The sequence below is a fragment of the Haplochromis burtoni genome, unplaced genomic scaffold (genome assembly GCF_018398535.1).
Source record: "Haplochromis burtoni strain Fernald_Lab_line unplaced genomic scaffold, NCSU_Asbu1 Contig_675, whole genome shotgun sequence".
Lineage (NCBI taxonomy): Eukaryota > Metazoa > Chordata > Actinopteri > Cichliformes > Cichlidae > Haplochromis > Haplochromis burtoni.
The window spans coordinates 133,022-152,996 of record NW_024583036.1 but is presented as its reverse complement, the minus strand read 5'-3'; the positions used below and the strand labels follow the sequence as shown (position 1 = coordinate 152,996).

The window sequence follows — 19,975 nt, the reverse complement described above, 5'->3', positions numbered from 1 at the left end:
ACCATGACTTAACAAAGTTTTGATGTGTTTCACTTCAGTTTCAAGAGGTGGTCGAGGAGGCAAGACTCACCTCAACCTCGTAGTGTGTGGAGCAGCGGCTCCCCATAGAGAGCATTTTTCACCTGCACAAATGCCGCCTGGCAGTGATCCATCCATGAGACCAGATCTAGGTCAGGCCCACGAACCCAGGCATGAACTGATCATAGTACCCAGGCAGCTCCATGAACCGCCTCACTTCCTTTTTGGTCTTGGGGTGTGTGCAGGATGCAATGGCGGCTTACTTCTCCATCTGTAGACACACCTGCCCTCCCTCCAAGTGGAATCCCAGATACCGTACCTCCCTCTATCCAACTGCACACTTCTTTAGTTTGGCCTTGAGGTCTGCCTGCCTGCTTTAGGGACTCCAGAACCACGGCCACCCGCTGCACATGGTCTGCCGAGGTGTTACTGTGGAGGATCACATCATCGAGGTAGGTCTCAGCATATGCAGCATGCAGCCACAGCACCCGGTCCATGAGGCTCTGGAAGGTAACTGAAATGAGCCAAATTGGTACAAACCGTCAGGGTAGAGAAGTGTCTCCTCCCCAGAGTCAGTGTCCCAAACAGCTGTTCTGCTGCTGTCATTTGGCTGCATGTGATGATCCAGAACTTCTGCCGATGATTTTGGACAGAGAGGCCCAATCTATCCAAAATGGCCCTGCTGATGTCATCGAAGCTCTGCTGTGGGGCTGCCGGCAGGCTCAGAACCTCGGACTGCGCCTCTCCCAACAGCAGCGGTAATAGCTGCAGGCCACTGATATGCCTCTGTGTTGGACTAAAATAGGGGTCAGCAACCTTTAAGATCCAAAGAGCCATTTGGACCCTGTTTTCACTGAAAAGAAAACACTTTTTGACATCTAAAATGAAGATAACACTGCATACATTGTTTTTTACCTTTATGCTTTGTATAAACCACTATAGTGTGTTGTTTATGAAATCCACGAAATGCTACAAAGTAAATGAAATTTTATTTATGTAATGAACACATTTTAAACTCTTAAAAAATTTATAACAAAAAATCAATTTAAATCAATTAAAAAGCTGAACTTAAATTATCCATGTAGCAAACAAAAACTGATCCTTATATCGCATTTGGGCTTTCGGAGCCTTAACCTGAATTCTAAAAATAATTGGAAAAAACACTACGCTCCTAAAAAATGAATAATAAATATTCACAAAATCTCTGCATGAATATTAATTTTACCTGGTTACCTGGTACCTGTATGGCGGGGCGTGGCCTGCAGTGCTGCTGCAGGAGAGGTGGTCGCGCCTGAGCCACACCGCCTTATAGTCTGTGCTCTCTCTGCTGTTGTGTTATGTGTCGGGCTGTGTGCCAGAAAGCTGAAGCCAGCTGCATGTGTACAGCAAACATCGTCGGGTCTGCCGTGGTTTGTTTACAATGGGACCTCTGCGCCCAGCGTCTGCAGACCGGGGCTGTACGAAGTCACTTTCATCTTTACGCAGGACTGTGAGCTGTCGTCTGTGAGGCGTGAGTGGTTTTTGTTTTTATCATAGTTCATGGTTGGGAATAGCTGCTCAATTATGTATGCGGATCCTAAGATCAACAATCCACAAATTAGGCATACTGGTAGGCCGCTCTCATCAGAAGTAAATGCAAACAAATCTGCCAAGACAACATTAAATCTTCTTCAGATATTTTTCTTATCTTACATTTCTCCATAATTTACCTGCTTGGGGTTGAAAGTCTCAATAAATGCATTGCATTTTGGCGGGTATATACATATATATATACCGGCTTCCGCGAGTTATTTTGATTAAATTTTAATATTATGATGAAAAAAAATTTAAAAAATAATTTTATTTTTATATTTCAAGATCATGATAATCTCTGTAATCATGTGAGCCAATGTGTGGACCGACTGCACAAGCAGCCATGAAAATGAGTCTAACCTCTCCTATTTTCACAGCTCGTCTGACTGTGAGTCCCAGCAGCTCTCAGCTGTTTGAATTAGACTTTGTATCTCTGAGTTGTCAGGACGAGGACAGCTCTGCTGGATGGACTCTGAGAAGAAACATAAGCAATAAAGTGATGATTCAAGTGTGGAAGAACTTGGAAGATGGTCTGGTTCTCCTGTAACATCAGTACATCGTTAACAAGGGACAGTGGAGTTTACTGGTGTGAGTCCAGAGAGGGTCCCATCAGTAACATGGTTAACCTGACAGTCACTGGTAAGCTGAGTGTGTGGAGTTAGTGTTGATGAAGCTGTGTGTAAATGGATGAAATGCTGTAGTTTGTCTCTGTGTTGAGGTGGATCAGTGATCCTGCAGAGTCCTGTCCTCCCTGTGATGGAGGGAGATGACGTCACTCTGCTCTGTAAAACAAAGACCACTCCCTCCAACCTCCCAGCTGCTTTCTATAAAGATGGCTCCCTCATCAGGAAGCAGCCTGATTTTTCCAGAAATTATGTTAAAGCAGCAACAGGGTTTTGATTCAAATTATTTTGAGGTCAAGAGGCCTTGCAGGATTTTAAAGGTTTAATTTGAAAAAAAACAACCCAACTTCCACCCAAGAGCATAAAAACCACAGACTGAGAGGAAGAGGGCGGGCTTTACTTGGTGTCAGTGACAGAAATGAAAAAAAGCTCAAATGAGTGAGAAGGACGATGAAGGAAACATCTGTGCTGTGTCTGCTCTGTAAGTAGAATCTCTGTGTTTGTTTGAATTCTTGTACTTTGACTGTCTGCTCTCCTGATAACTGATGATGGAGGAGAAGACATGAAAAACAAATCAGGCTGAATTCAAGTTCAAACACCACGAGGACCAACTGCAGGTCTGAACTGACTCTTTATCTTTGCTCAAGTCAGGTCTGCATTTGTCTGGTGACCTGTCACATTTATACCCTGATAGGTTTCACCTCGATTTAGCCAAAGTTAATTGTTAAACTTTGGATATTGATATTTTTGTATTTAGTCCGTTCTTCTTCAAACTTTACTGGACCATGTTGCTGGCATCAAGCAGAAAATGAGCAGATATATCAGAGAAAGATGAGTTTGTGTGTTTGTCAGCTGTTTGTGTGGAGTTGTTCTTTATGTTCACCTCAAATCAACCTGAGTGTCATTTCTCTTTAGTTCTGATCTCACTGCTGAGCTGCACAACAAACCAAGGTCAGTAACCTTCTTCTGTCACAGTTTAAACCTGAGAAATGCTCACTGATATGACCTGATTGGGTTCATGTTTCACAATGTAAAGTCTAACAGATCATCAGTTTTTCATTTTAACCCTCACAGCTCGTCTGACTGTGAGTCCCAGCAGCTCTCAGTTCTTTAAAAGAGACGTTGTGTCTCTGAGCTGTGAGGAGGACGACAGCTCTGCTGGATGGACTCTGAGGAGAAACACAAGCAAAGAACAGAGGACTCAGTGTGGAGATGTGTGGGGCAAAGGTGCCGGTTCTTCATGTAACATCAGCTACATATACTCATGGGACAGTGGAGTTTACTGGTGTGAGTCCAGAGAGGGTCCCATCAGTAACATGGTTAACCTGACAGTCACTGGTAAGCTGAGTGTGTGGAGTTAGTGTTGATGAAGCTGTGTGTAAATGGATGAAATGCTGTAGTTTGTCTCTGTGTTGAGGTGGATCAGTGATCCTGCAGAGTCCTGTCCTCCCTGTGATGGAGGGAGATGACGTCACTCTGCTCTGTAAAACAAAGACCACTCCCTCCAACCTCCCAGCTGCTTTCTATAAAGATGGCTCCCTCATCAGGAAGCAGCCTACAGGTCACATGACCATCCAGCATGTTTCCAGGTCTGATGAAGGCCTCTACAAGTGTGACATCAGCGGTCATGGAGAGTCTCCATCCAGCTGGATCACTGTCACAGGTGAGGAGCTTCACACTCATTTCATGTCTTATTTCAGCCACAAGTTTACCTGAATAGATGGGATTCTATCTGCAGGTAGACCTGCGACTACAGCCCCGCCCACATCAGCACCTTCACCTTCTACCTCAAGCCCCCTGCATTTTGACTTTACACTGCTTCGCTACCTGCTGGTGTTCTGTCCATATTTAATCTCCACTCTTCTTGTTGCATCTGTACATCGACAGAGAGCCACAGGTAACACTGACTCATTCACTTATCAATTATTAAACAATCAATAATCAATGAACTGATGACAGATATCTGTCTATAACTACAACTGTTAACATTTTATAGACTGCATCTGTGTTTCTTTTCTGATTTGCTGACTGCAGGGAACAATCCACCCACCAGTGATCATCCGAGCTCTTGAGGTCAACGGATTGGATGAAGAGGATGTCATCAAAGAGCACTGATTGTAAATTTTACCTAATGATTTTTGGTAGTTATGTCTATTAATATTCATATGGGCTCATTGTTTTCTATACTCATATTTGTTGGGTCGGGGTGTTTATAAATATTCCTTATTTTTAATCTTACTGGTTGTCTCAAATAAGTTTTGACCAGAGGGAGAACACATAGCTAAAGAGCATAACGTTGTACTCCTCAGGAGAGAATAATTGGGTACATCTTAAGGTTTTAAAAACAGTTTATAAAAGAGGGTAACTGGTGAACGGTTAAGGGACTTCTAATACACATGTTCTAACTCCGTATTCCTACTTATGTTGATACATGTACTGCTCTATGTAAAATCGGACGCGACACATAGAGTCGGAGAGAGAATGCAAATCAGACTGAGAGTCATATCAGAGCGACTCTCGGGTCCACCACACACTTTACGCGCGGTCTATTGCTGAACCGCCACCAAGCTCGTTATTCTTTCTTGATTTTCGTTCACTTTATTTTTCTGTCTGACTACGGGGTAGATATGGTTCGGTTTCTACTCGGGCTCACCTTCTAAGGAAACTTGGAGGATTGTCTGAATAGAAACTTTTCGCGGTGGGTTCCAGTGCGGTCTTGGACTATTTGTTTGTCTTAGGTTATAGTCATGTTCATTCTTTTTTATGCTGTCTACTCAGGAGTTTAATTAAGTGAGGTTTGCTCTATCTTTATCGCATCATGTTAATTCGACGTGCCACGTCATGCCTATTCATAAAGTGTCGGGGACAGAGTCAAAAAACCTTGGCTGAAATTTGGCAGTGACTTATATGCAGCTTATCCCTGCCCTCTTCTTTCTTGGACAATTCAGTTTTATTGTTTCGGGTTGAATGAATTTTCTTTAACTTCATTATCGGTGTATACTGTGGTATTATGTTACAAACGTCTTCAGGGGTTGTGTAAACTAATGTCAGTTTCCACGCTCACACTCGGTTGATTTTAGGTTCCCTCCCACAGCATAGCCCGTAGATGGGATTCTGGGCTTTCTTTGCGCTCCGGTGTGACTTTGTTTTCTATGTTTCCCAATTAAGGGGAGGGGCTCTCGTAGAGCTATATACACAGTTACTGTCCCTCCACACATACGACTCTGTTCTGCTTCTATGCCCCAGCTTTGTTTACTATTTCCCACCGAGGCTTCTAGACTTCTGATTGGCCAACATTTCTATACGGTTAGGAATATATCGCCACCTGTTGCTTTGGCATGTTCCTAGCAGCATTTTCCTTCATTTCTGCGTTTACGCGTGGACGGGATTATTTTTTAAAACGTCCGTTTTCAAAAATACCCGTGGACGTAGCCTTAATCTTAACATACCTAGAGTTGTAAACAGAAGTTCATATGCACTCTTCATGGGTAATTTTGAGCTTTTAATAATTTCTTTGACTTGTTCATTTTACAGAGTGGAATGATTGAACAAAATACATGTTTAATGACTTGAAAATAGGTGAAAAATTGTCAGCACTCATTGGACTGACCAATACTACGTACAGTCCAAGGACTCAGTGATGACAGTAAAGATCTCAGAAGGAAAATTTTAAATTTAAAGAAGTTAGGAAAATCTCTTGGAGAGAGAGAAATGGAGCCATTCCTAAACAACTCCACATTCCAAGCTCACCTGCTCTGACGCGTTATTTGGATGTGTAATCCCTTTGCCAAGGCCTGGAAAAAGACCCAAACTTTGAGCCTTAGTTGAGAGGAAAAAAGCTAGGCCACAGTCAAGTGAGTTTTTCACCACCAGGGGTGCTGGCCAAGAAAGAAGCGCCTGATCAAACACATTCAAACTGGACAGAAATGTGCAAAAACAGAACAACAAAGCACAGAACTAGTCCTTCATTTGTAATAAAATGGCATGAGTGGTATTCAGCTAGCATTTAAAAAGGTCCAGTTAGAGAAAATTTCTTGAAGTAAAGGACCAAATGATTATAATGTCTAATTAAAGGAGTAAATACTCTTATGGATCTGCTTGGTCTCTACACTGCACTAAACAATAAGAGGAAACAGAGCCATTCTGAATCCTTCAAAATAAAAACGTTAAAGAAGCATAGAGGCTGGTGCAGATACTGGATGAACAACTACTGAGTATTAAGGACACCTTAAGGAAAAAAACAGTATTATTGATCAAATCATTCTGATAATCATTTGATCAGTCAGATACATTTGATTATTTTCAAATTGATGTTTCCTGGGTCATTATTTTAATTTGCTGCGGGATGAGACAACATGGTGATATTTACAGGTGGGTAGAGTTGAAAATTTTCATATATATATTACTGTCCGGAGAGTAATGATTCTAACAAATACATACACTTAATTGATTAATTTTAATTAATTTATTAATGTTTAGGAAATAAAACCATCCCTATCTTTATTGATTCCATCGATTCAGGTCATTTTTAGATCTCGAGATAAACACGTGTATTTCAATGAACAGAAGCCCCGCCCTCGGCGTCTCTTGCCATGGCAGCGTGTCAACAGCGCTCCATGGAGACGGCGAAGCCTGAACCGGGGCTGTTTTTCCGCGTTTCTCCGTGATTTGGACACAGCTACCCGCCTGCGGATGATGGGACGGCCCAGGTACTTCACTCCCTCGGAGGTGGCGGCTCACAACACGGCGGAGGACCTGTGGGTGTCGTTTCTGGGCAAAGTGTACGACCTGAGCCCGCTGATGAGCCAATACAAAGGTGAGCCGCAGCAGGTAGATCACTGCGTCACCAGTTGAAGACAGGGCAGGCTGAAAAGCACAAAGTGCCTCTGTGAGAGGTCAGAGTCAGTGAGACTGATTCCTGTTTTTGACTCTTTAGTTACACAACAGGAAAACGACTTTCCGGAAGTGTCTGTTCCTGCTGCTAATCCACACAGCGAGCAACCAGAAGGAGTTGCACTGTGTGTGTGAGACTTGTATGTCCGACATGAAGACTCGCAGAGTACAAAGACACAAAATGACAACAAAGGGAAAAAAAAATCCCTGTAAACGTTGATCACAGTTTTCCCACTCAGTTCATTGATTTAATCCATAGACTGTATGCAAAAGATGGTGCTTGCTGCATATCTTCTTCTTCTTCTTCTTCTTCTTCTTCTTCTTCTTGTTCTTCTTCTTCTTATTATTATTATTATTATTATTATTATTATGTTTATTTTATGATGATGGAGCTCGTGGATGAAATGACACGAGGACCTCAAGTCATTTTACTGAAAGAGGCTGCCCTCTGGTGGTCATTTCAGGCATTTCTGCACTGAAGTGTCAAAGACCGATTTAAAAAAAAAAGTGTTTTTGCTTGTAATATCTTAAAGACACAACTAATGATTGACTGTAACATCTAAAGATGAACTAGATCAGCTACTGTTAAAATTATGTGTATAAATAAATAAATTAGATTAGCTGAAAAAGCCGAAGGTGGGTAAATGACCCAAATAGTTTGAAAGAGAATATTTAAACCACTTGGATGAATTAACTTTGTGTGGAAGTTAATCTTAATATTTCAAGGCATCCTGTTTCCTCTAATAACTGATCGGACAGTTTTACTCTGAAAAAATTACACTTTTAAGCATTTTGATGCATTCTTATAACTAAAGGTGGAATTTTAGTTTGAAATTCAGAGATTTCATAGCATCCTGTTACTATCCCCTATCTAATACACTTTTATTTTGAAAATGATGAATTCTTTTAACTAACTCTAGGTTTTATTTTGAAAATGTGAGATTTCATAACATTCATTACCTTACCTCACCTAACATTACCTTCCAATTACTAATTGGACACTTTTATTTTGAAAACAAAGACACTTTAAAATAATCTTTCCTTAAAGTTGACTTGCTGCTGGAGCCTCAAGTGGACATTAGAGGAACTGCAGTTTTTGTTCCATCAACACTGGCTTCATGCTTTAGACTCTATGATCAGCTTGTTTTGTTGCTGTTTGAAAGCCTTTGTAATGTTAATTTGAAAGAGTATAAGTAAACATCTGTGTAGTATTTTCTCCTACAGCTTTCTTAAAATGTGAGTGGGTTAAAATCAGACACCACTGTGGGAGTTCTCAGGTGGAGAGTGTTAAGAAAGATGGTGTTTATGAGGGTAACATGTGTTTCTGTCTGCAGGTGATGTTCTGCTGTTGCCCATCATGGAGTTTGCAGGGAAGGACATCAGCAGCTGGTTTGACCCCAAAACTGAAGACGTGAGTGCCGATCAAACTTACGTGGACTGGTGTTAGACTGTGTAGAGCTTTTCTACTGTAGCACAGACCCAAGAGTTCATTTTTACTACTTAAGCTACATTTATGTCTTAGATTTTACTTCATCTTTCAACTTTAAGCACTTTCTCACTGCTTGTATGGATGCTTCTGGGACCGTTCAGGGGATCAGTGTCTTGCTGAAGGGCATTACAGCATGCTGGAATCAAACATCCTCCTGAGCCACACTCACACTCAGTCATCTCCTACACCTGTCATTAAGGGCAGCTTGAGTAATAGTCGTGCATTCCTAATCCTGCTGAAGAGTGTTTTCACCTGAATGTACTCGCCTGCTACTGAGTTCTGATTTGGAGAAAATTGAGATACTGTTGTCTAATCTCCTCTACAGGAAGCTTCACTTCAGGTTTAAGCCCAAGTCACACAGGCCTCGAGCCTCAGTCAGCCCAAATCCTTCCAACCTCGAGCAACTTTCAGGAAAAAAACACTTTTTCCTAGAGACCTGTGGTTTCCATGGGAGTGCAGACTGCTCTCTAGGCTTGTGTGAGTGGTCAGAATCAGTTTCCAGGTCACATCATTTTCTCGTATAGAAAATATAGAGAAATAAAAATCCTTATCACAGTTCAGCTAAAGATAACCAGACAACATTTTCTGTTGCTTTGTACTTGGACAGTTAAAGTAAACACACTTCACTGTTTTCTCCAGCAGGTTTTGCTTTTACTTCATGAGGACATTTCAGTTCTCTGATCTGGAGTCTGTGGGCAGTGGCCCGCCTCAGACCTGAAACCTGAAAGAAGCATCTGGTGGTTTTATGCTCCTGTGCTGTCAATGTAAAAAGATAGTAAATTAATTTCCCACCTGTCCTCAGATCCTGAAGTACGTGGACCCTCTGACCTGCTGTGTGGCGTACTACACCCCCAGAGGGCGTTTCCTGCACATCCCCCCCAACGGTCCGCGCTCCGACTGGGACAGCGACATCGGACAGCCGTGGTGGAGAGATAGCCGATACGAGGTGGGGCTGCTGTCCGCTAAAACCAGGTGGATGCGAATCATCAACACGCTGACGTCACAGGAGCAGTGGATGGAGGTGAGCACATCACCTCAGCCAGATGCACTTTGGGTAACTGCGCCTTCATGATGTGGTTAACGGTCACAAAGACGTTTAGCTACAAACACAGTGTGTGTCCTGATGCCCTCAGGTGTGCTCAGAGGAGACTCTGAACGAGATCCTGCAGCGCTACCTGCGATACAACTCGCATGCCCGCAGCTACACCTGGAAATACAACGGCGCCGTCCTGGACATGAACAAGACGCTGAGTGAGAACAATGTCCCAGACAATGACCTCGAGCTCGAACAGCTGCGTCTGGACCGAGACGCATTCACCCCCGCCATCCTCCTCCACTACAACGATGACCTCACTGAGGGCTGACCTCTGACCCTGAACTGTGGACTAGAGCATAACAGTTATTTTATTAAAGCTGTGCTAACAGGTGCCTTTTCTAACTGTCGTTTGATGAAAGTTTTAACCAAAGAGAGACCGTAAATTGTCTTTAAAGGCCAATCTGAGCTGCACATTAGCACAGATGGACTCCCACAAAGTCACTGGAGACTCAGTTAGGGTCAGCTGAGGCCCCTGATGGCTAACTGAGCTAAGCAGTTGGCAAATTTTGTGCATCAAGAGGCTGATCCAGAGCCAAACTCTGTTTGGTCTATCTGTCTATATGTTGTTTCCTTGCATTTAACTTAATTTTACATCTTCTTTTACATCTATAGTTCAGCCCCTCACATCTTTAAACATCTTTAAATATGACAAGATGAATATGAAGAGAAAATGTTGGCCACCCCTGGTTTAAACCTAATTCATTTGCAATTCCTTCAGTGTCCACTCCAGTGAGTCAGGCCCCATAGACTCCCGTGTTAAAATATTCAAGTCTTCAGGTGAAATTAACATGTTTACAACCTTTACAAATAATAGATTTCAGGTAGAATGAGATATATATTAATAACATATAACGTACAACAACTAAAGGCTTAAAAAAGTGGAAGTTAACGTCAGTAAAACACATGTGTATATGTACAACAAGCCTGTAAAAGTCAGACCTGAAGCTTTTTAGCCTCTAGTTGGCGTATCTCTGGATGGCATAACCATCTGAGAACACTGTGAGTAACAAAACCCAGAATGGGGTGTCACAGAGTGTTTTCTTACAGGTCATGGAGTTCCACAGGGCTCTGTTATAGGTCCTTTACTTTTGTTCAGATTTAAATTATAATCTAAATTCACCTGTTTAAATTGTATTAACACTTAAAGTTTCCATTAATGGTAGTGTGGCCTTTTTGCTGCTGTTGGAACATTATGTTTAATGCAAACATGTGACTAAAATTGTACTTGAGACCATCCCCTAAAACCTGGTGAATGTTAATGTGTTTATGAATTAATGTCATAGAAAAACGGATCCAGATGGTTTTACACAGTTTAAGGTTTCAGTTAGATGAACACTGTGTCCTGAGCAGCTCTTGTTTTATATCGAGCTTTGTGTTTATGGTTATCTTGTGTTAAAGTTTAAGACCACATGTCTGTGTTTGTTTGTGATCTTGCATTTACACATAGTTTGAATTTGTGAACACTGTGGTTGATTTTAGGGAAGTTCAGACCGAGGAATGCTTCCCTCCCTGGGAGAAAATGTTTCTGAACAAAAGGGAAATTCTGAGGCTCATTTTACAGAAAATACTAAAATAGGATGTGAGACCAGGAGCTAAATCCTCAAAAATAATTATGATGTGCTTAATAAAACGGGTACTTGCACATAGTTTCATACTTGGTGGGTGGGAGGGAGGAGGTGATGTAAACTTTTATCTGATGCTTTCCAGCAGATTCTTCACAGGCAGAGCAGAGGTGAGGAGCACTTTACTCTTTCTCCATTATTAGTTTGAATTAGCTTTGATATTTAAGTGAGTTTGGTAGAAAGAACAATTTGATTTTGTTTGATTTTGTTGAGATTAGCATAGGTGTATTTATATACTGAATATCTACATAAATCCAGCTACAGGTGTATTCATTTAAACTACTTTGATGCGATTTATATTTAATATGTTTAAAATAACTTTACGGTTTAACTTGAAAGTAATAAAGGGAGGCACCAGGTAGTTTTTGAGACTTTTGTTCATCTCTCTAAAGGTACTGTAACTTGACTGACTCTATTTTAACCACAGAATGGAGGAATCATATTATGAGAATTACTGGGACCAGACGACGCTCTCTCTCACAGGTATCCATTTCATTTAAGTTGGGAATGTCTTGGTTGTAGCGTGCATCTGTAATAACTGAGCGTCTGTCAAGCAGACAGTCCAGCACCCTCCTCTGCATCCAGGTTCAGACGGTGGCTGTTTCCTGGTCTGATCGTCGTGGTCCTGCTGATTCTGATCATAGTGATGGGAAGTACCAGTAAGTGCGTGTACACACACACACACACACACACACACACACACACACACACACACACACACACACACACACACACACGTTCTAGTTTAGGTTAAATGTGGTGACCACTGTTGTCAGGTCATTTGTGAGGACCCCCAGTTTATACTTTCATAAACAGACACAACCACAAAAAAGTCAAGTATTTTGTCACCCAGATGCCTCTAGAGAGCTAAACCTTTAAAATCATTGCAGCACTAGCATCTTCATCTTCTTCTGGCTTCTGTCTTTAGAAGTTGCTACATCTCAGCCTATCCCCAGGATCCTCCTCTATCACACCACTCTGCATGTCCTCGTTCTGTCATGGTCCGAGGTCACTGACCCAGTGTCTTGACTTCATAGTTGATAGATGCTTATCCCCTCCTGGCATGTTTCTGGTTGGTGTGGTTTTCTGTTTTAATGATTCTTTTGAGCATTTTTGTACCTTTTTGTATCCAGATTTCTTTTGTATTTTCCCCACACACACTACCAGTGTTGGGAAAGTTATGTTGAAAAAGTAATTAATTATAGTTACTAGTTACTTCTTCAAGTTAGTAACTGAGTCACAAGATTCTAAAAGTAATTAATTACTTGAAAAGTACTATTGCGTTACTTTAACAAAACTTTTAACCCTCTGGGGTCCAGGGTTTTAACTACTTTTGATTTTCCCTCCACATTTTAAAAACTATTTACTTTGCCTTGTTTGGTGTCATTCGTTTCAGCACAGCCTCACGTGTCTGAATTTACAGTTATGTTTTCATTTTGACATACTGTATTAACACAATCGATCTAAAATCAGACAAAAAACATAAAATCAGAGTAGAAAAAGTTATATTTTTTACTGTAACAACCACAAACATCTTTAATGAAACATATTTCATAACTTCAAATGCAAATATAAATTGTCAATTTTAAAATCCTATGCACAAGTTTTGCAAACAAAGTTATTTGCATCCATTTACCTTTTACCTTGATTTTTTAAATAACCATTTCAAACTATTTACAGAACAATCAGCTGTTCTTCAATAAGATGCCACAAATTATTTGTGAAACTCCAAAAACATAATTTCTGTCCACTATAAAGGAGAACATCACAGCCTGATACCTGCAGGTCTGACAGCAGCAGGAGTATCACTCCTGTTTCTACCTGGAGACAGCAGTCGCCTCATTGTTCTGACACACAACACAAAAATACCCACAACACTACACACTAACTACACAAGACAACACATGAACTACACACTCCAAACACGCAAAACGTCACAAATCTCTCACATCTCAAAACTCGCTCTCTCTCTCTCTCTCTCTCTCTCTCTCTCTCTCTCGCCGTCACTCCTAAAACTTCCTGTTTTTTTGTTGTTTTTATTTTAATTTTGCTCATAAGCAGAGAGTGCTTGCTAGCGCTGTCCTTAGAAAGTAAACGTGTGATTATTGACTTGTTGCATCACACGAGAGTGCTACAATGACTCTGGTTTTACGTGGCCTATCAACACAATTTACAAACTGGTATCTATCACCTTGTTGCTTTGTCTTTAAGTGGTCATGTGATTGTCTTACCACGACTACTTTATTCTTCCTCAGTCAAACAGCAGCACTCATGCGATTGTTTTGCCCCCTTAGCTCCAGGTGTTGTGCTAGACAGTGATCGTGATTACCGTCCGCGGGAGCGCACAGCTGCTTAAAGCTGTAGCGTCCAGATTACTTACAGCCACTTCTGTGCAACTGATATAAGATGCGGTAAGCTGAGCGCAGCTTCAACCGTCTGTTTGTTGAAAAATAGTAACGGACCACAATTTCTTGTTAGTAACTGTAACGCCGTTGTAACGATAGGAATAGTAATTAGTTAGAATCCTCGTTACTGAAAAAAATAACACCGTTAGTAACGCTGTTACTTGTAACGCCGTTATTCTCATCACTGCACACTACCAATATTATAAGTAAGCTCTGCGTTTTCAGTCTGCCTTTTAAAATAGAAATAGAATAGAGTAGTCTTTTGTCATTTTTAATGTACAACTAAATTCTGGGTGTCCCACATCAACTGTGTTGGAATAAAATATAAATAGAAAAACACAAAAAGGTGCACAGTAGTTGGAAGCACTGTGCCACTGCATATGTGTGTACGTGCCACCATCTTGAGCCGTTCATGTCTAGGTCTGCATTTGGGGTCCAAATCCACATGCTAAATCCCACCTCTACATCCATAAACATCCTTCGAGGTCTTTCTCTTTTCCTTTATGTCCAATATATCAATGATCCCTCCCCTGCACACTCACCATCTCAGCTTTCCACTTCATATGTATTATTTATAGTCTCTAGTGAAATAAACACTTACAAACTTTTTCTTGTATGTGGAAATGATTATTACCCATAAGGAAAAGAAATAGTAAAACCATACACAATTTACTCATGAAAGTGGCCACTTTCTCATTACTTTCATACATTGTTTTAGTAAGTATCCAAAACATACAAGTTTCATTATATAATTTTTCAAGGGATCTTATATCTGTTTTCACTCTTGTATGCTTTTCATACAAGACAGATTAAAAACTTTATAAGATTTATATATATCTTTTCCTGTATTTCCTATCTTTTCTTGTATGTGGAAATGATTATTAGAATCAGCATGAGCAGAGTACGTTAGTAGCTAAATCACTGTGACTGCAAAGATGGTTTACAGAATTTTCTTGTAATTGAAAATAATTTTTGATCCTTCAACATGACATAAAGATAAAACAAATGATAACTAAACTCTAATCACACAATAGATATTTACATGACATCATCTTGAAATTAAATTATTATTAAATAAATACAATTTTCAGCCATAGAAAGATAAAAGTCATTTGATTTACAGTTTTTGTTATATTGAATCTACATTATGTAATAGAGCCAGTTTTTAAAATCAGCGTTTTATTTTATCATCTCTAGTTTTGTTTCATTTTGTTCTTTTAATGATTTTGCTTTACTGAGCATTTTTTATTTTGTCTTATTTTGTTGAGCAAATTTCTTTATTACACTATTTTATTGTATTATAGAGTGTTTAGTTTGCTATACTACAAGAATTTCCTCTTTTTGGGGATGTGTACAGTTGACCTTGTCCATCTCTTTTTTTCAGACAGGAAGATGTCAAATCGTCTGGGGACTTTGGAGCAGACAGTTTCCAACCTCAGTAAGATCGTCCAATCACTGAACGCCTCACTGCATCACACTCAAGGTAGCACACCTGTTAGTTAACGTCTTTTTGGAGAACACTCAAAAAAACAAAAAACAAAACAAAAACAGGACACAGTTTCAGCACATTACTCTGCTACACTTAAAATCTGAATGTGGTTAGCTTACATAGATTTTATACGTCAAACTTAAAGGTGTTTAGATCCACAGCATAACTAGTTATTGTCCCAGTTCTGGGTCATTTTGACCCAGCATTTTCAGTTTCTTGTGTTTTGGTATTCTTCTGTTCTTCTGTGTTATGATTCTCTCTGTGAGGGAGGATACCTCCTCCCTCACAGAGAGAATTATGACTTTGTTTTCTGCTTAGCCTTCACCTAAGGATTTACATCCCTGATAAGCAGAAGGAGTCTCACTATCTGTTTAACGTCTCCCATTACAATGGACTCACTGTGTTAACATTCCACATGCATGTAAAGGAGTGCTCTTACTATGGTAAAGTGAGAAAGTGATATTACTATAACTAATGTGATATGATTAAATATGTGATTAATGCATGAGAAAAGAAATCTTCCACCACAAACATTATTTATTTAAATTAAAATGACACATTTATATTAAAGCACTGCTTATTTATAGTGGAGTAGATTCGATATCTTTGTGTCAAATTAATTGTTGTTTTCCATAAAACCACTCGATTTAAAGGTTTAAAGTAATTCCTCTCCATTTCTGAAGTAGGACCCAAACGTTAAACTCTTCAGTTTAGACAGAGTGTTTATTTACAAAGTGGTGAAGTAATTCACCAATAAATCCCCGTGTGTCCCAGACTCCCGTGCCGTGTCTTCATCCAGTGTCAGTGCTCTGTGCATCTGCTCCTTAGTGTTCATGTAACCTGTGCTTGCTGCCCTCTCGTCCCGCAATTCTCCTGAGAAAATAACAGAAGGAACCATAAATACACTACACTGCGACAAACTCACACTCACTGACTTCCAACTGGGAAACTAACAGGAAGTCTCACAAAACGATCCAGCATCGGAGAGCGCTCCACCACACTGCTAAGTAGCTCCCTCGAAGAGGCTTGATCATCTGCAGGTTTGTGTGAACATCTTCCTCAGGTGTGGCCAGCCACCTGGCAGGGCACACCCACCAGGCCTAATGGTGCCCGTAAACCAGCCTACCAGATGCACCCACACCCATATACACACCCACACACACATACCTGCAATCAGGGAAACCAGTGACAGCCATACCATACATCAAATATACTTCTAACAAGTAATAGAAGTCCAAAACTGCAGAGGACCCCAGGTCCCTGACACTAAAATATTTATCTCATAAGGGGTTTATGCAGACTTACACTAACAATGTGAAAGTCTAAACCAAACCTCATCGTTTTAAGTGTTCCAGTTGCTAAACATGCTAACATGCTAAGTCTCCTTGCTTCTAGAAATGGCTAAACAAGTTCAGCAGCTCCAGTATGCTGTTGAGAACAACAAGGACCAGCTTAACTCAGGTTTGTCTGCCCCCCTGTGGATTATACTGCTGGTGATGACTCCAAACATCATGTTTAACCTGTGTTTGTGCTGTGTGTTCAGTGTCAGAGGCACCGAAGCAGCTGTCGGCCATCGACTCTCTGAGCAAGAGCATCGCTGCCATCAAATGTTCCCACGAACACGTCATCAACAACAGTGTGTATACCATATTTATATCAGGAAAATACACATCTGCAGACTGACGCTCACACCTGTGTACCTGTTTCTCTCTGTCAGGTTCAACTACAGGTGGTTGTTGTCCTGTGGGTTGGACTGTGTTTGAGTCCAACTGTTACTTCTTCAGCGGTGATTCTCGGTCCTGGAACGAGTCCAGAGACTGGTGTGAAACACAACAAGCCCACCTGCTCATTCTGCACAACGACAAGGAGTGGGTAAGACCTGCCACACTTGTCACATAATTCAACATGTACGAGTCTTTATTTGAATGGTAACGTTTCCTAGTTTGTAAAAATGTGTCTGGTTAACAGCATCTTAACAATTCAGACAGCAGAGACTTCAGAGCCTCAGAGGTGTCAGTGGACAATGTCATGGGCATGGCACACTTTTTAAAACATAATTTAACTCTTTCACCCATAAAGACAACATTTTACTTATCTTTTTTGTGAGCAGGCCTGAAGTAGAACAGAAACACTTAGAAAAGAGCTTCAAAATGACTCGTAGATAAAGAGTCGAGGTTTAAGATTTACTGTCTGACATTTTCTGGACTTAAGAAAAGATTTGAAAACTTTATGTGCACACAGTCAAAAGCATCTTTAACTAAGCAAGTAAGTTTTTATTTAAAATGGAAGACTGAGAAAAGTCAAAGTCACATGAGGACGTTGCACCAAGGCTAATGTTAACAAATCCACTGCTTAAATGCTGCCCTCTAGAGGTAAAAGTGGAATTTACACAAAGGACCTTCAAGTTATGAATATCCTGCATTTTATTTTATTTTTTTAGTAGTTTGCAGACAAGGAAATAACAAAAAATTACTTTATACTTCTCTCTGTCCAGGACTTTGTGACCCGCAGGAGCATGCCTCACTTTTACTGGATTGGTTTGTCTGACTGGAGGACTGGGCGCTGGGAGTGGGTGAACCAGACGCCGTACACAGTGGAGCCCAGGTCTTTAAAAAAAAAAAAGATGTGTGACCTCTCTTCTGTCTTGCATTAATGATATGGAAAGAATCAAAATCAAACAATTCCAGATGAAAGAGGATGAAAATCACAAAGCCATACTGGCATCATACTAGCCAAACCAGCCATTCCAAACTTTTTAAAAATTATTTTCCATTTTTCTTTAACTTATTTTTTTCCATTTACTATTTTTCTGTACTGTGCTTTGTGACTGCAAGTCTGTGAGTCTGCAAGTCTTCCTTACTTATTTACTTACTTTCCTTTTTTCCTTTTTCCATGTTTCATCCTGCTTTTTATTGACTTTAATTCCCCAAATGTTTGGGCCATACTCAAAGACACATCATGCCTTTTATTAGTATTTTTTATTTTTCAAATAGGTTTTTCGGAAATTACAAAAACATGCACACATGTCCACAGATTGCCCTTAAAGAGACTGACTCGACTGAAAAAGAAAGTGATCCAGAGTTGGCGGGAATTTTATATCCGGTTTCCAGCTGCAAATCCCTCCTGTCAGACACTGTAGAAACAAAATTAGCATGTTAGCAGAAGCAGCATTTTCCCTGCGGCTTTACTCAGTGTTAGCACAGCTTTTAGTGCAGAAATGAGCCATGCCAGCTTTGACAAAAGCTGCTGTAACCCTGGAGATGAGAATAGGACAATTATGCTCACTTCTGCATAGAATTTGCTCACAAACACAAGTAATGTATGTGTGTTTTTCCAGGCGGTGGAAACCCGGGCAGCCGGACAACCTGACCGGGCACGGAGATGAAGACTGCGCTCACCTTTATGATGATCGACTCCTGAACGACGTGCACTGCTCCATCAAGATGCAGTTCATCTGTCAGAAACCTACCCTGAATGCCTGAACACACCTGCTTCCCTGGCTTTGCCCACATCTGCTCTCAGATTACACCGCAAAAACTTATAACATAATGAAGATATCCCACTTTCTGGACTTACTGCTCTACAGGGGGCGCTCTCCAGCAGGTCCAGAGTTAATGAGGCTATATGGAGCTGTAGAAGAAAATTATAAAATTGTAGAAAATTTCCCAAGGTGTTTACTTTAAAGACTGAATAAAACATGGACTAAAACTGAGACTGTGGAAAAACAATAGTGAGAGAGACCTGTAATTGCAACACATGAGCTCTTTAATGAGCGTCCTGATGCCCTCAGGTGTGCTCAGAGGAGAATCTGAGGAGATCTTCCAACATTACCTGCACTACAACTCTGACGCCCAACGCTACATCTGGAAATACAACAACAACAGCACTGTCGGGACATGAAGATGCTGAACGAGAACTGCGCTCCAGTGAGATCTGCTCAGCCCCGCTGTCCGCCTCCCTCTTAAATGACAACCTCACTGAGGGCTGACCTCTGACTTCTTGAACGTTGGACTTTCACTTGGTCATGGAGTTGGGTTTTGTTTTAGCTACATACTAATGAGGAACTTTTTATTCAAAAAACCTACGATTTGAATGAATACAATTATGTATAAAGAGGTTAATGTTAGCCAAACCCTACCCCTAACTCTAAATGGGGTCCTTGTGACCAAGCATATGCTAGGACATGACATTATTATTATTTTTTTGCTATTTCTAATCATTTGTGGCTGCACATTTGCTTTTCTTGTTAATTTGCTTTCATCCTTTTGGTCATCATGCTGTATTGTGCACATGTGGGTAAAACACACATCAAGGGCTGGACTAGGCCATGTAACATCTCAGTAAGGTGTTTCATCAGTGCCAAATAATTAGCAAGATCTAATAATATTTTAACAGTATTTTCACTGTAACCTTTAACCATGCTTCGAGTCAGTTAACCATGATGTGGTAATTTTGTAAAGTTATCTAAGTCTGTGGTCCTGAAGTAGAAATGCTGTCCACTCCAACCTAGGGGACAAACCTAGTGGACATTAAAGGAGGACATCCTTACCCACAGACTCTCACATTCAAATGTCCAAGTTCAAAGCAGAAATAAACATTGTTACAGCCTGATTACAAAAAATAGTTTTGGTCTCTATATCTACACCCCTGCTTTATAGCAACAAACTTACTTTTTTAAAGCATCTGAATAAAGCCATGTCAGTGTCAGATGTTATGATGGTATTATCGTCACACAGATTGCATACAGTTTTTGTAGGTTTTGGTTGAT

At 40.6% G+C, this 19,975-nt stretch overlaps 2 protein-coding genes and 1 long non-coding RNA gene across 4 annotated transcripts; all 3 read left to right on the top strand.

The window, feature by feature from the left end:
- Positions 1 to 3,832: 3,832 nt before the first annotated feature.
- LOC121812592 lies at positions 3,833 to 4,332 on the top strand. Its single transcript, XR_006053174.1, has 3 exons — positions 3,833 to 3,876; positions 3,952 to 4,110; positions 4,248 to 4,332. It is a non-coding gene; the product is annotated as an uncharacterized LOC121812592 (long non-coding RNA).
- A 2,436-nt stretch (positions 4,333 to 6,768) lies between these two features.
- Positions 6,769 to 11,325, top strand: LOC102305785 (cytochrome b5 domain-containing protein 1). The gene is made up of 4 exons (XM_042215185.1): positions 6,769 to 7,029; positions 8,441 to 8,517; positions 9,398 to 9,616; positions 9,729 to 11,325. Exons 1-4 carry the CDS (start codon positions 6,906 to 6,908, stop codon positions 9,957 to 9,959), a joined length of 651 nt encoding a protein of 216 aa, XP_042071119.1. The 5' UTR covers positions 6,769 to 6,905; the 3' UTR covers positions 9,960 to 11,325.
- A 28-nt stretch (positions 11,326 to 11,353) lies between these two features.
- Positions 11,354 to 19,843, top strand: LOC102303543 (C-type lectin domain family 10 member A). Of its 2 annotated transcripts, XM_005949802.3 has the most exons (9): positions 11,354 to 11,423; positions 11,741 to 11,796; positions 11,871 to 11,972; positions 15,103 to 15,201; positions 16,603 to 16,668; positions 16,751 to 16,843; positions 16,925 to 17,079; positions 17,702 to 17,811; positions 18,545 to 19,842. In XM_005949802.3, the coding sequence occupies exons 2-9, from the start codon at positions 11,742 to 11,744 to the stop codon at positions 18,687 to 18,689; spliced, it is 825 nt and encodes a 274-aa protein (XP_005949864.1). In that variant the 5' UTR covers positions 11,354 to 11,423; position 11,741; the 3' UTR covers positions 18,690 to 19,842. The 2 variants fall into 2 exon arrangements, with proteins under 2 accessions (XP_005949864.1, XP_005949863.1); XM_005949801.3 differs by lacking the exon at positions 11,354 to 11,423 and having other exon boundaries at positions 11,470 to 11,796; positions 18,545 to 19,843.
- Positions 19,844 to 19,975: the final 132 nt, after the last annotated feature.

Coding starts and splice junctions, on each gene's coding strand:
- LOC102305785 (XM_042215185.1), top strand. CDS start 6,906: ATGATGGGACGGCCCAGGTACTTCACTCCCTCGGAGGTGGCGGCTCAC. Junction 8,518..9,397: donor TTGACCCCAAAACTGAAGAC/GTGAGTGCCGAT, acceptor ACCTGTCCTCAG/ATCCTGAAGTACGTGGACCC. Junction 9,617..9,728: donor CACAGGAGCAGTGGATGGAG/GTGAGCACATCA, acceptor TGATGCCCTCAG/GTGTGCTCAGAGGAGACTCT.
- LOC102303543 (XM_005949801.3), top strand. CDS start 11,742: ATGGAGGAATCATATTATGAGAATTACTGGGACCAGACGACGCTCTCT. Junction 11,973..15,102: donor CATAGTGATGGGAAGTACCA/GTAAGTGCGTGT, acceptor TCTTTTTTTCAG/ACAGGAAGATGTCAAATCGT. Junction 17,080..17,701: donor TGCACAACGACAAGGAGTGG/GTAAGACCTGCC, acceptor CTCTCTGTCCAG/GACTTTGTGACCCGCAGGAG.